At 57.4% G+C, this 12,770-nt stretch overlaps 4 protein-coding genes across 4 annotated transcripts; 3 read left to right on the top strand and 1 right to left on the bottom strand.

Moving 5' to 3' along the window:
* Nucleotides 1-906: 906 nt before the first annotated feature.
* On the top strand, nt 907-3,239 carry EsH8_II_001440 (potassium channel family protein; the record flags this gene model as incomplete). The annotated part of the gene is made up of 2 exons (XM_083264738.1): nt 907-1,178; nt 1,247-3,239. 2 exons carry the CDS (start codon nt 907-909, stop codon nt 3,237-3,239), a joined length of 2,265 nt encoding a protein of 754 aa, XP_083122060.1.
* A 670-nt stretch (nt 3,240-3,909) lies between these two features.
* On the bottom strand, nt 3,910-9,603 carry EsH8_II_001439 (uncharacterized protein; the record flags this gene model as incomplete). Its single annotated transcript, XM_083264737.1, has 6 exons — nt 3,910-6,362; nt 7,030-7,263; nt 7,324-9,182; nt 9,235-9,347; nt 9,401-9,467; nt 9,560-9,603. 6 exons carry the CDS (start codon nt 9,601-9,603, stop codon nt 3,910-3,912), a joined length of 4,770 nt encoding a protein of 1,589 aa, XP_083122059.1.
* Nucleotides 9,604-10,170: 567 nt separating this feature from the next.
* EsH8_II_001438 (complex I 30 kDa subunit family protein) lies at nt 10,171-11,083 on the top strand (the record flags this gene model as incomplete). Its single annotated transcript, XM_083264736.1, has 2 exons — nt 10,171-10,522; nt 10,575-11,083. The coding sequence occupies 2 exons, from the start codon at nt 10,171-10,173 to the stop codon at nt 11,081-11,083; spliced, it is 861 nt and encodes a 286-aa protein (XP_083122058.1).
* Nucleotides 11,084-11,538: 455 nt separating this feature from the next.
* EsH8_II_001437 (uncharacterized protein) lies at nt 11,539-11,817 on the top strand (the record flags this gene model as incomplete). Its single annotated transcript, XM_083264735.1, has 1 exon — nt 11,539-11,817. One exon carries the CDS (start codon nt 11,539-11,541, stop codon nt 11,815-11,817), a length of 279 nt encoding a protein of 92 aa, XP_083122057.1.
* Between the last annotated feature and the right edge of the window lie 953 nt (nt 11,818-12,770).

Raw genomic sequence — 12,770 nt, 5'->3', positions numbered from 1 at the left:
CCACGTCACCGCTGCTAAGCTTTCCGTTTCTCGCCAAGGGTTCCAGGTCCCCTGCCCCGTGGCCCTCATTAGCCTCCCCGCAGAGGCAGCTAAAACGGCTCGTGGCAGCCAAATGAGCCACACAGCGTGCGCCGTTCCCCCACCACCCATCTCGACCATCTGCTGGCTGGACTGGGGGATTGCTGAGTCGGCACAGACAAGTCAATCATGAACTCGTTTTCTCATGCATGGGTAACCTGATCTTCCCGGTGATTGACTGCAATATTCTGGCGACATGCGACTCCGCGCGCCGAGACATATAAAGACGGCATTGCCAAAGTCGCACATGTGGCACACACCATGACAGTCCCAACTCGCGGAGGAATATCTCCAGAGTTTGGAGTATTGCAAACGTTTCCACGGTTGCAGAGGCCATCGACAGTATTACTGAGCTCAATAACCACACGTCGCCGCCTGCAGCGCACTAGACCGCCTCTGGTGTCTCAGTAAGTCCTGGCCGGGCCAGTGAGTAAGAGCCAGGGCAGCAAACGGGGCGGCTGGTGCACACCCTCTTCACCCTCCAAACAGACGTCATCGCGAAGTACCCTTCAACAACCATCGGCGGGGGGCATCCCGGCCGCGAAGGTTAGCCGGGGGGAGGACGTAAATCTAAGCTTGCCCTCCTAAAAAAAAAAGCCTTGGTCTGGAATTCTAGCTTCGATGAAAGGGACTCGAAAATCTCTCTCCTTTTTCAACAGCCGATTCCATTGCCGCGATCTTTTTTCTTTCTTTCTTGAGCGATCGTCCGGGAGGCTAGTGTTATGTTCCTGGTGTTGCCGTCGGGAATGCCTTCGGTTCTGGTGGTCTAACTTTGAGAACCCCCAACCGTCCCTGCCGTCGCCGGTCTGCCCCTGAACAGAACACGCCATGAACGACGCCGACCTGGGCGACAATATCGAGGAGCGCATCGGTCAGCTGGAACAGTCCAAGGCCCAACGCGACAAGCGCTTCGAGAACGATGCCGCCCACTTGGACCCGAGCCGGTGGTGGTTCGCCTCCTCGGCGTTCCCCATGATCGCCGGCACACTAGGCCCCGTCGCCTCGGCCTTCAGCATCTGCGCCCTCGTCCGGCCTTGGCGTCAACACTTCCCGCCGGGCACCGACATTGCCGCCGCTCCATTTGTCCCGGATCCGAAATGGTACGCCGGCCTCTACCTTCCCTCCCCCCGACTTCTCTTGTGTAACATGACCGAATAACACCCCGTAGGCTCCTCATCATCAACGCCATCCAACTCGCCATAGCCATCGTTTCCAACGTCTTCCTCCTCCTGAACATGGCCCGCCGTGTCCGCTTCTCTCTTGCCCAGCCCATCACCATAGTCGGCTGGTACATCTCCGCCATCTGCCTCATCGCCCTCAACGCCACCGCCGCCGGGCCTCTCGTCATCGAGCCCGCCGAAGAGTACATCTACTCCCAGGCCTTCTACTACGGCATGTTCGCCGCGATCCTCTACTTCGTCACCGCCTCCCTCATGATAGCCACCGTCTACGGCGCCTACACCCGCCACTATGCGAAGGACTTCCAGCTCACCACCGCCCAGCGCACGCTCATGCTGCAGACCATCCTCTTCCTCATCTACCTGCTGGTCGGCGCCCTCGTCTTCTCCACCATCGAGGGCTGGGCCTACCTCGACGCCGTCTACTGGGCGGACGTGACGCTCTTCACCGTCGGTTTCGGCGACTTCGCCGCCGCCACCCCCCTGGGCCGCGCCCTGCTGATCCCCTACGCCCTCGTCGGCGTCATCAGCCTCGGTCTGGTCATCGGCTCCATCCGCAGCCTGGTCCTCGAGCGCGGCCGCCGCAGGCTCGACGCCCGCATGGTCGAGAAGAAGCGCCGCGAGCGCATCCGCACCATGACCCGCAAGGGCAAGGACGAGATCCTCAAGCCCATCCGCTCAAACACCGGGTCCTCGCCCTCCCCAGGCCCCTCCCCGCTCCCGAGCACCGAGCTCGAGCGCCGCGAGCAGGAGTTCCAGCTGATGCGCAAGATCCAGAACCAGGCCTCGGTCCGGCGCCGCTGGATGGCCATGTCCGTCTCCTTCTCCTCCTGGCTCGTCCTCTGGCTCGTCGGCGCCAAGATATTCCAGGAGTGCGAGCGCCCCTACCAGAACTGGTCCTACTTCGAGGGCTTCTACTTCGCCTTCGTCACCCTCACCACCATCGGCTACGGCGACCGCACCCCCGTCTCCAACGCCGGCAAGGCCTTCTTCGTCTTCTGGTCCCTGCTCGCCCTGCCCACCATGACCGTCATGATCTCCAACGCCGGCGACACCGTCGTCAAGGCCGTCCGCGACGCCACCCTCGAGCTCGGCAACATCACCATCCTGCCGGGAGAGCGCGGCTTCCACAAGGACCTCATGTCCCTCCTCCACCGCCTCACCTGCGGCTTCCTCTTCCAGCCCACCGACGAAGACGCCGACGACAAGGACGACGAGGAAGACGACGACCTCCCGCCGGGCTTCTTCTCCAACGCCCGCCGCCTGCGTGAAAGCGGCTCCGAGGAAGACCGCAACGCCGAAGAAGAAGAGGAGGCGGAGGCGGAGGCCTACCCCGCCGTCCCGGACATCCACCGCCGCCGATCCCCGCCGCCCTTCAACCCGGATGCGAAGCGCTCCCAGGCAGTCGAGCCCGCGCCCGCGGACGGGCGCCAACAACCTCGCCAGCGCCGCCCCTCCCCCCGCGTCCGCGACCCCTCCGAGATGCTCCCCACCTCGCGCGCCGACTACCACTTCCTCCTCATCTCCGAAATCGCCGCCGTCCGCCAGCACGCCAAGCAGAAGCCCCCCCGCCGGTACTCCTTCGCGGAGTGGGTGTGGTACCTGAAGCTCATCGGCGAGGACGAGTCCAACTCGGCCACGCACCGCAAGGCCCGCCCGCACATCCACGCCAAGAAGCGGAACAAGAAGAAGCCGAAGAAGCTCGGAAACGTCATCGAGAACGGCGAGGGCGGCGGCGGCGGCGAGGACGATGCAGAGTGTCCCGACGAGGACAAGTGGTCCTGGGTCGGGTCGCAGTCGCCGCTGATAGGCAGCCAGGAGGAGTCGGAGTGGATCCTCGAGAAACTCACAGAGAAGCTGCGGGACGAGCTCGACGTCGTCCGCGGAGAGGAGCTGGAGCGGAAGAGCACGTCGGAGAGGGGCCGCGACCTGGCCGACGAGAAGAAGGGGAGGGAAGAGGTCGAGGAGGAGTTTGGCGGGTGAACGCCGTCACATGTCTGATTCTCTCCTCTTTTTTTTTTGTTTTTTTTTTTTGGCTTTCGAACGCATGTTGATGCATACATCCGCGCCATTGTACCAGAACCATTTCCGCCCCAGATACCATGTACAACACTATTTGTTTGCATATATACACGAATAATATGACGCCATGAGATAGATACCCACACATTGACCCTTACGGACGAGACACATTCGGGTAAGAGGCACACCTTGAGATCCTGCCTCCATGGCAAATCGGGGTATCAATACTATCATTAAGCTTTATCAATCCCACGGGAACCCGCGTGGCTCCCGCCTCGGTGTGCCCAGGTCGTGGGCACCCTCACAATACAAATACTTCGTACAATACCGCCACACAATATCATGGCATGTGGCAAACAACATACTCGTCGCAAAGCTCAACGCTTGGGCTTGGGGACGGACGAACGCCCCCCCTATCATATCATTATACTCTTCAGCGTCATGACGAGGCACGGTCCGGCCGACGGTTCCTTCGTCAGAGCACAGCAACACCATAAAATCACCAGCTAGTCTCCCCCATGCCCGACAACAAATCCACCACGGTTCCAACCACGCCAACCCCCAAAACAAAAGTCTGCACAGCCATGGCCACTACAACCCTCTCCACAAACCCAAGTAGTCCCACGGCTAGTCATCTGCCGCCGAGCAGGAGTCTCCGGTTACGCTTGATGGCCTGGTTGAGGCCCTTCTCCAGCTTCTCCGTCTCCTTGCGCGCCAGCGCCAGCGCCGCCTCGGCATCCTCGACGCTCATGAGAGACATGGTGTTGAGAGGGGTGCCGGGAAGCTTGGGGTGCGCAATACTGTTGTGCTGGGCGTGGGCTTGTGCGGCAGCTGCGGCCGCGGCGGACACAGATGCACTCGCGACGGCGACTTCATTGCCCTGGTGGTGGTGCGGCGAGTCGAGGCCGCCAAAGGGAGTCTCGTCCTCGGGAATGTCCTTGCCCGAACCGCCGCTCTCGGCAGAGTATATGCCAGCACCGGCGGCAGCGTCATGGCCGTAAATGTACGGGGCTAGCGAGTTGAGACTAGCAGCAGCAGTCTCGCGAGCGGAAAGAGCATCTTTCGCTCCCGGTGCCGATTTCCAACTGCCTGGGAACAAATTGGTGTTGCCGAGGTTGAGGCGCGGGAGGACGAATTGGTTGATGTAGCTAATGGCCTCTTCGCGCTGGATCTTGTTGACGGGGTCATCAGAGAACATTTTCTGCGCGTTGGGAGATGGCGGGAAGTATGACGGCGGGCCGTTGGGCACAGCACGGCCCTTTATCAGAGAGAAGCCGCCGGGGCGAGCTTGGTGGCGAGGAGCGACAAAGCTATCGGGCTGATCGCTCGCTATGGCAACGCATTTCTGGAGCTCGAGGTACTTGTCCTCTTCCATTGCGGAGAGGTTGCGGAGGCAGTCGCCGTTGGGCGTGATGAGTACACGTTGACCGTCAATTACCTTCCTCACCGGCTGACCGGAGAGCAACGTGGCGTGGTCTGACTCGGAGATGATGCCCTTGGTCGACGTAGACGGCGGCGGGTTGTTGCCTTGAGCCGCAGCAGCGGCATGCGCTCGATCGATGCGGGTGTTCTGCTCACCAAGAGGCTTGAGCAGCGTGAGTATGTCCGCAGGCGGAGCCTGACCAGCGCCAAGAAGGTCCTGGAAGACAACCTCGGGGATCGTCTTGGGGTTGTCTGCGATATCTTGCGATTCCTCGGGTGCAGCAGCGACAGCGGTTGGCGCTGGAGGTGCCGGTGTAGGTGCCGGCACCACCGCCTCTTTGCTCTTTCCTTTCTCCTCTACTGCCTTGACAACCTTGGCGGCGTTCTTAGCGGCCCTGCCCTTGGGAGGAGGCAAGTCGACGACTGTTCTCTCGAGAACAGGCTTGGGCGGAGGCGTGGGCTCTTTGGGCGGGGGAGGGGGGGTCGCGGCACGCTCTGCGGCGCGCTCTGCGGCCTTTTTAGTCACAGCCGAGGTTGTGTTGGCCGGCTTCTCTTTCTTCTGCTTCTTCTTACGGCCAATGATGGGCGCTTGCTCCTCGGGCTCTGCCACTTTCGGCACCACAGCGATGGAAGCCGACTCCTCCTTGTGTGCCTCCTTGCGTTGCTTGCGTTGCTGGCTCTTTGTGGTGGAGCGAACGGGCGCAGTTCCGACCTTGGTTGGAGGAGGCGAGCTCGAGCGAGAAGCAGAGACGGATCCCGAGATGATGGACGCGCTGTCACTGATAATCTCGCTAGCTGGCGTTCCGGGCCGGCCAGAGGTGAAAGATACGGCTCTGGCGGCTGCAGAGAATGCGGCACCAGAAGGCAAAGCTGGCGGCACTTCAGTCTTGGGCGTTGGAACAACTCGCAAAGTCTTGGGTGCGGCTCTCGTGACAGGAGATGCAACGACACTAGCAGTTGTGGGTGTTGGCAAGGCGGGGAACGCCGAAACATCCGATTGCTCTGTGACCGTGGTATCTAATGGCCTCGGTTGGACAGGCTTTGTGGCCGCGGCGATGTTTAGAATACCAGGGGTGGGCTTCTTCTCGGCCTCTTTGGGAGTGGGCTTCGGTGCCTCGGCCACTGGAGCTGGACCAGGAGCCTCTGGCTGGGGCTTTTTGATGCTTGCTGGGGCGATCTTTGGGGTGGAAACTGCAGCCTTTGACGGCGTCGCAGGCGGCTGGGCGTTTGCCTTGACAGCATCTAAAGCTGGGAAGTCTTCTTCCTGTAACACAGCCTTGCCTTTGGACGGGGATGCCTGTGACGCAATGTCCTTTGACAACCCGCTCTCGAGCGCCAGAGCCTTGATGTTCTTCTTGGCTTCCGACCCCCCGGCCTTCTTGCGATGAGTTTGGTCTGGAGTAGCCGCCCGCACAATGTTAGCCATTGTGGGGACCGCGGGCTTCGGAGCAACGGGTGTGAGAGGTGTGGCCGGCACCACAGGGACTGGTGCCTGCCGCGGTGCAGGTGATGCAGTTCTTTGAGGGCCGAGACCAGGCGGCGGTGTCGGAACCGCCGGTCGAGAAAGTCCACCGATCGTTCCGAAAAAGCTCGGCAAAGGGTCGTCTGAAACCAGTGCGTCCACTGAACTGGTGGCCTCGTCGAGGGAGGGCAGCTCGTCATCTAGGGAACCAGTTAGCCAGGGTTCCCTAGAGGTTGACGTTGAAGAAATGAGAAAAAGACGCCAGAGCATGGTGAGCACGAGACAACGTATATACATGGTGGGTGCGGGTTTACAGGAGCAAGTCACGGCTGCCATCATCGTCTTCCATGATGATTTGCGGGGACAACGAGCAAGAAGTGTGCGCAAGATGCTATATTGGTCCTTATGCCACCGCCATTCTCATGACAAGAGTATGATCGGTGGGTTAACGTACATTAAGGCGATTGGAAGACGATGATGGCTTGCCTGACTGACGTGACCCCATTAACCATGACATGCGGGTCCAAAAGAAAAGAGGTATAATGTCGGGGCGATTGTGGTGTTGGTCCTTGTTTGCCCAGAAGAAACGTGAAGCGACGCCAAATGCAACCCTTGCCACTCCCCTGAGCGGCCCTGATATTTTTCCGCAATGCTCGCTGAATCAATGCGTGATAAGCGGTGTGCTCCCGGTCCCTCGACGACGGTCGTCCGCCTGTGATATGCCGCGACGCCCTCTCTCTCATGATACATGAAGTGTAAAACAAATCCCGTAAACGACCAACACCGCCCCCTTTCTATCACGTGTCTCTGGCTACCAGCCGGCGCCTGGGAAACGCGTATTATACATCATGTTCGGGTTGTACCCACCTTGGCTCTGTCCACCGAACAGTCCCTGTCCGACCCCGGCGTTGCTCTGCGACTGGTGTTGCATTCTCGCTTGCAGGATACTCGGGTCCGCAAGATCAACTAAGCCACCTCCCCCGGAGGAGGAAGTGTTAGCATGTCTGTGCTTCTTCCCCTTCTTCTTCTGCTTGGGACCGAAGTCTTGGAATGCTCCAGGCTGGTTACCGTAGAGCGACGCCAGGAGGCCCGAAGCAGGAGCTGGGGTGGAGGAGGTAGAGGATGGGTACTGATTAGAAAAAGAAGATAACATGTACTCACGCTTACCAGCATCATGACCCTGACCATTGGCTCCACGACCCCGAATCAACGTCTGTAGAAGCTCGGCGGAATCCTTGGAGGTCGCACCAAAGCCGCCTCCGAACGAGTGGCCCTGTCCAAACATGCTTGGTGGCGTGCCTGTCGACTTGAGGCCCGGAGGAGGTCCGGGCATGGAGGATGCATAATACTGGCTGCCGGGCTGCGAGTGGAACGTAGACGGCATCATTGCCGTTTGTTGCGCCATAATTCTCGGGTTGGCAGCAACCTTGACCGAAGCAGAAGTGCCCGCGCTGTCATTAGCAAAGCTAAACCTCGATCCTTGTCTATTGTGTCCGCCACCCTGTTGCTGCTGCTGCTGCTGCTGTTGTTGTTGCTGCTGCTGCTGTTGCTGCTGCTGAGTCGCAGAAGGCTGCGCGGTAGCGATGCCGGGAGGTAGATGATCACCGAAACCGCTCTGAGATCGAACGAAGAGCTGCTGCTGCGGCGTCATCGAGCGGCTGCCACCGACGGAACTAGCAGATACGGAAGCCTGGCTGAAACCTGAGCTGAGTGCTGGGCCGAAGAGGCCTTCGGCATTGTTGCGCTGAATGGGTGGTTGCGTTCCAGGTCTGCGCTGCTCAAAGCTGACCTCGCGAGCAACCTCATGGTCTTCCGGCTCGCCACCGAGGGCCAGACTGCCTCCAGTCTCAGGTTCGCCTTCAGAAGCCTCCTGGGCATCGCTTTGCTGCTCCTGATCAACACCCAAGCGCGATTCCTCTTCTTCGCGCATGGCTCTTCTCTTCTCGCCTCCGCGGGTATCAAACATGGGAGGGTATATAGTCTCAAGCTGGTCTGTGTCGGGAGCATGGTAGGTGAATGGGCAACCCTGCATTGCTTTGAGCAGTGCCTTGAGCAGGTTCTCTGGAAGACTGTTGGGCTTTCTGCTATCGGCGATGACGGCTGCTGTCGAGGCCTTGCTCTCAGTTGCAGTGGTGGGTGCCGGTGCCGGTGCCGGTGCCGGTGTTTGTTTTCTCGATGGGGTTTCGTCGATGGCCTCGGGTACTGCCTCGGCGGTGGCGGGGAGTGCTGTCGAGATTGCAGGGCTAGAGGCGGCGCCACTAGTGGCGTGGCTTCCTCTGCGACTTCGTTGAGGATTTCTCGCCCAGTTGGCCGTCGCTGGCAGAGCCGGACCATCACCGCCATTTTCGGAACCATCTTTGCTCGACGATCGTGCCATGGGCTGTGACCCAGGGGGTGCTGTAGGTGCTACGTTCTGTTGTCGTGACGCAGTCCGTGAAGGTCCTCCGCCGCTGTTCGATGCACTGTTTGATGATCCACCAGCGAGCGGTCGCTGGGAGCTGATACTGTTCATCGACGACAAGTCCTGCCGAGTGTAGCTGTCCTCCTCGTCACCCAACTCGTGCAAGAACATGCACTGCCTGTTAGTGCACTGTTCGTGCCGTAGCCAGGCCGAGCAGTACTTTGTCGTACCAAGCTGGGCCCTCAGAACACGGTCGCCGTTCTGAGAACCGTTAACAGCCTGGATGCAGCGTTGGGCATCTTCCTTCTTCTCGAATGTCACATAAATACCGAGCGACTGGTTCTGGCCGTCCGAGCTCTTCCGATTGCTAATCGAGATCTTTTGGATGTTGCCGTATTGACCGAAAAACTCGGGCTTCCGTAGAGTCTTGAGCAGTTCGTCCTCTCGCACTGTGGGTGTCAGACCGGTCACATAAACCAAGTTCTTCTGAACAACCCGGACGCCAACGAGATTTTTGCGGTTCTCCTTCTCAACCTCGCGCTTTTGGACCTCCTTCTGTTTTTGTTCTTGAGCGCGTTTCTTTTGGTTCTTTTGAATATTTAATCTGAACTCGGCAACCCTGAAAGCTTGTTAGCGTGGCGTCGCCAAACCAGGCTGGAGGGGTAACGCACTCTTCCTGAGTGACAACCTTCCACTGTATCGTCTTCTCATCGTAAGGTCTTCGGCATGCGGGACACAGCCCGTTCATGTTGTTCTTGATGTTGTTGAAGCAGAACTGGCACACCTGTGAAACGGTCAGAGATCGAAGGTCGCCGGAGAATGTGGGGGTCGTCGTACCTGATAGCCACAAGGGCATGGTCGGAAATTCCGATCTGACAGGTCGAACTCTTCGATACATAGCGGGCTGGGGAGCGGGATGTCAGTTCTTGATGCCGAGCACTTCACGAGCCAATGTGGCTCGCAACGCGCGCGAAGCTGGAGGGAGAAGTAACATACCAGGTATCTTCCTCCTCTTCGATGAAAGTATCTTGAGGCGCCATGGTGACAGTCTACGGCGGTAATGATGTTCTGTGGAGGGCTGATCGTTCGTCTTCAGAGTGGAGGTGGTAAGGAGAGGGAAGTTGTTCACTACAGATGAAGCCAAAGCCTTTCTCGGATGGGTCGCCTGCAGCTAGTATATTAGGTAAGCCGACCCACCAGCTTAGAGTCACGTGGCTTTGTAGTAGTCACGAGCCAATAGAATACCTCAGAATGTTGCAAGTCAGCAGGATCTAGACACACCCTCCCCGTGTCTTGAGACAGGCGAAGACGAGAGTTTAGGGACAGGTGCGTTGCGTAGAAACTATACGATTTGAGATTAAATAGATTGATTGTATGTAGCTATTTTATTTAGATCTCATTAATTTATGCTAGATATAACGGAGTCGAGTTGGTCCTAAAATCACTAGTTTTCGCGCCTGGCACACAGAGGAAGAAGCCGCAAACCGCACCCCGGGGTGTTCCTAAATCGGCTAGCTTCTTTCAATCCCCAAGTATCGCAGAAGCACAGCATCATCAATCAACTCCCACATAGGCATCAAGCCCCCAGCACTGCAACAACCGCAACGATGGCGACCAAGCTCTATCGTAGTAGGGCTCTGGCGGGCTTGCGCAACTGCCGCCCCAGCGAGATTCGATGCTTCTCGACCTCCATCCCTCAATTGGCCGGCTTCCCGAAAGGTTTCCCCAAGGATGCCGAAAACATGAGGAAGGCTCCTCGCGAGCCCATCGGCGTCCTCAAGGCCCCCCTTGTTAACCCTGCCGACAAGTACGGTTCCAAGGCCGACAACATGCACAAGTACGGCTCCTGGATCATGGGCTGCTTGCCCAAGTACGTCCAGCAGATCTCCGTCTGGAAGGACGAGCTCACTATCTACGTGTCTCCCTCGGGAGTCATTCCCGTCATGTCGTTCCTCAAGTGTAGGTGCCCATTGTCCATAGTGTACTGCCATTTCCATCTAACAATCGACAGACAACACCTCGGCCGAGTTCACCCAGGTTAGCGACATCACTGCGGTCGACTACCCGACTAGAGACCAGCGATTCGAGGTCATCTACAACCTGCTCAGTGTTCGCCACAACTCGCGCATTCGCGTCAAGACGTACGCCGATGAGGCGTCGCCCGTCCCCAGCATTACTCCCCTCTTTGATGGAGCCAACTGGTACGAGCGTGAAGTCTACGACATGTTTGGTGTCTTCTTCACCGACCACCCCGACTTGCGCAGAATCATGACCGACTACGGTTTCGAGGGCCATCCCCTGCGAAAGGACTTCCCCCTCACCGGCTACACCGAGATCAGATACGACGAGGAGAAGAAGCGTATTGTCACCGAGCCGCTTGAGCTTACCCAGGCATTCCGTAACTTCGAGGGCGGCACCAGCTCATGGGAGCAGGTCGGACCTGGCACGGACAGGCGCCCCGACACCTTCAAGCTGCCCACGCCGAAGCCGGAAGAGAAGAAGGAGGAGCCCAAGAAATAAATCAGAAGGTTCTGATGTGTAAATAACCGACCGCGTTAGAATCTCTTTTTTTGTTGTACAACCAAATCTGTGTCCTCCTTGAGTGCCTTGGACATTCCATTGTCATGCCAGGTTGAAAGTGTGGTTGTTTGTGGTTTTGCCGAGCTGACTGCTCGGTATCGTAAGAGTTGTGGCCAAGCTGTGGTATCGGAGATACGTCCGTTATTGCCACTGCGCTGAACAGCCTCAAACCGTTCCAAGGTTAGCCAACTGCTCGGTACCTGGTTCACATCGCGGTTCTTTTCGAGTGCTATATAACTGCCGGTTTGGGCACGGAAGATGCTCCTGAATCCTGCGCTGTTCATTCACGTATTATATTTTCAGGCCAGCAATTCTGCTGAGTTGTAAATACTACGGAGAGGCTCTCAACCCACCAAATACCCAAGCGCGAGCTTCAGTCCCCACCCTCATTCAACATGGTTGCATATACTACTTCTACCATCCAGACTTTTTCTGCGGAAAAGATCAAGATGCTGAGATACGATGCTAAGACCCAATATTACCAGGCACACATCCTTGATTTTACACTATGCGACGTAAACCTTGAGGACTTCATCGATGATTATGTTGAGGAGCACTACAGAGCACAACTCAACACCACTTCATCCTCAGTCTCCCTCGCTTCTGGCAATGCCTCGGTGAAGGCCAAGTCTAAGCTGAGACGCCTTCTTCATCGCATCACCAAGAAGCTATAAACATCTCCTAGCTCCCCCAACCGAATCAAGGCAGGCCATATTCAAATGGGCCATGCTACTAATGAATAGTTCCCGTATTCGCGCTAATTGTTTATCCCGCCAGTTGAGAAAGACTCAATTCGGAAAGAAAGCATTCAACCGCTTGAGCAGGCTCGCCATTAACTAAGCAACATCAACAACAGGTATTGAGCATGTGTCATGACCGCTGGATGGTGAGCTATTCATGACATGACACTAGCCCCGTGAAAGGCTCGGCCTCGGATTATTAGAACTTCAGCAAAATAAGCACAACACACGGGACGTGAACAAGACTGAGGTTGGTGATTTCAAAAGTTGGAGGATGGACTGCTTCAATGAATGATAATCGAGATTGGATACCCAAGATACCCCAAGGTTGGACTAGAGGGCAGTTACTAACTTGCAATTTACACGTGCTGCCAAACTTCGAGTACTTGAATTGTGACATTGATCAAAATCTGCTTCGGTTGTGGTACGCGTAGATGGTCTAATAGATTGAAGATTTGTAGAGATATCTTCCGGATAAATGGCATTTGACCAGGGGGCATACACTGCCGCAAATACCAGACTTGCTTTCGGCGGTAAAGTTAGTGTGCGATTCAATTAAAGGAACAGCTGTCAGTGCATTTACCGCCCCGTTTGATGCATGTGATGTCACCGCGTCCGGCACGCCACCCCACGCGTAAAGCGATTTCACCCCAACGCGACGCGCCCTTCGGACCGCACATAGACTAGCCAGCATGCACTCCGGCCATCTAGGTTGACCCTCTTCCTGTGCACAGGTTCAACGTCCCACTCATTGCACACGCCGACGATATACATGCTCTAAAAGAGATCAAGCGGGCGTCTGTCGGTGACAATCGCTTCGTCAGGCATTGTTATCCAACATGCCAGCACAAACTCGCTCCGGCGGCCGGGTCGCCGCTACCCCTCCC

The sequence above is a fragment of the Colletotrichum jinshuiense genome, chromosome 2 (assembly GCF_051148585.1).
Source record: "Colletotrichum jinshuiense chromosome 2, complete sequence".
NCBI lineage: Eukaryota > Fungi > Ascomycota > Sordariomycetes > Glomerellales > Glomerellaceae > Colletotrichum > Colletotrichum jinshuiense.
The sequence above is the reverse complement of the archived record's forward strand: the minus strand, read 5'-3'. Positions and strand labels throughout refer to the sequence as shown.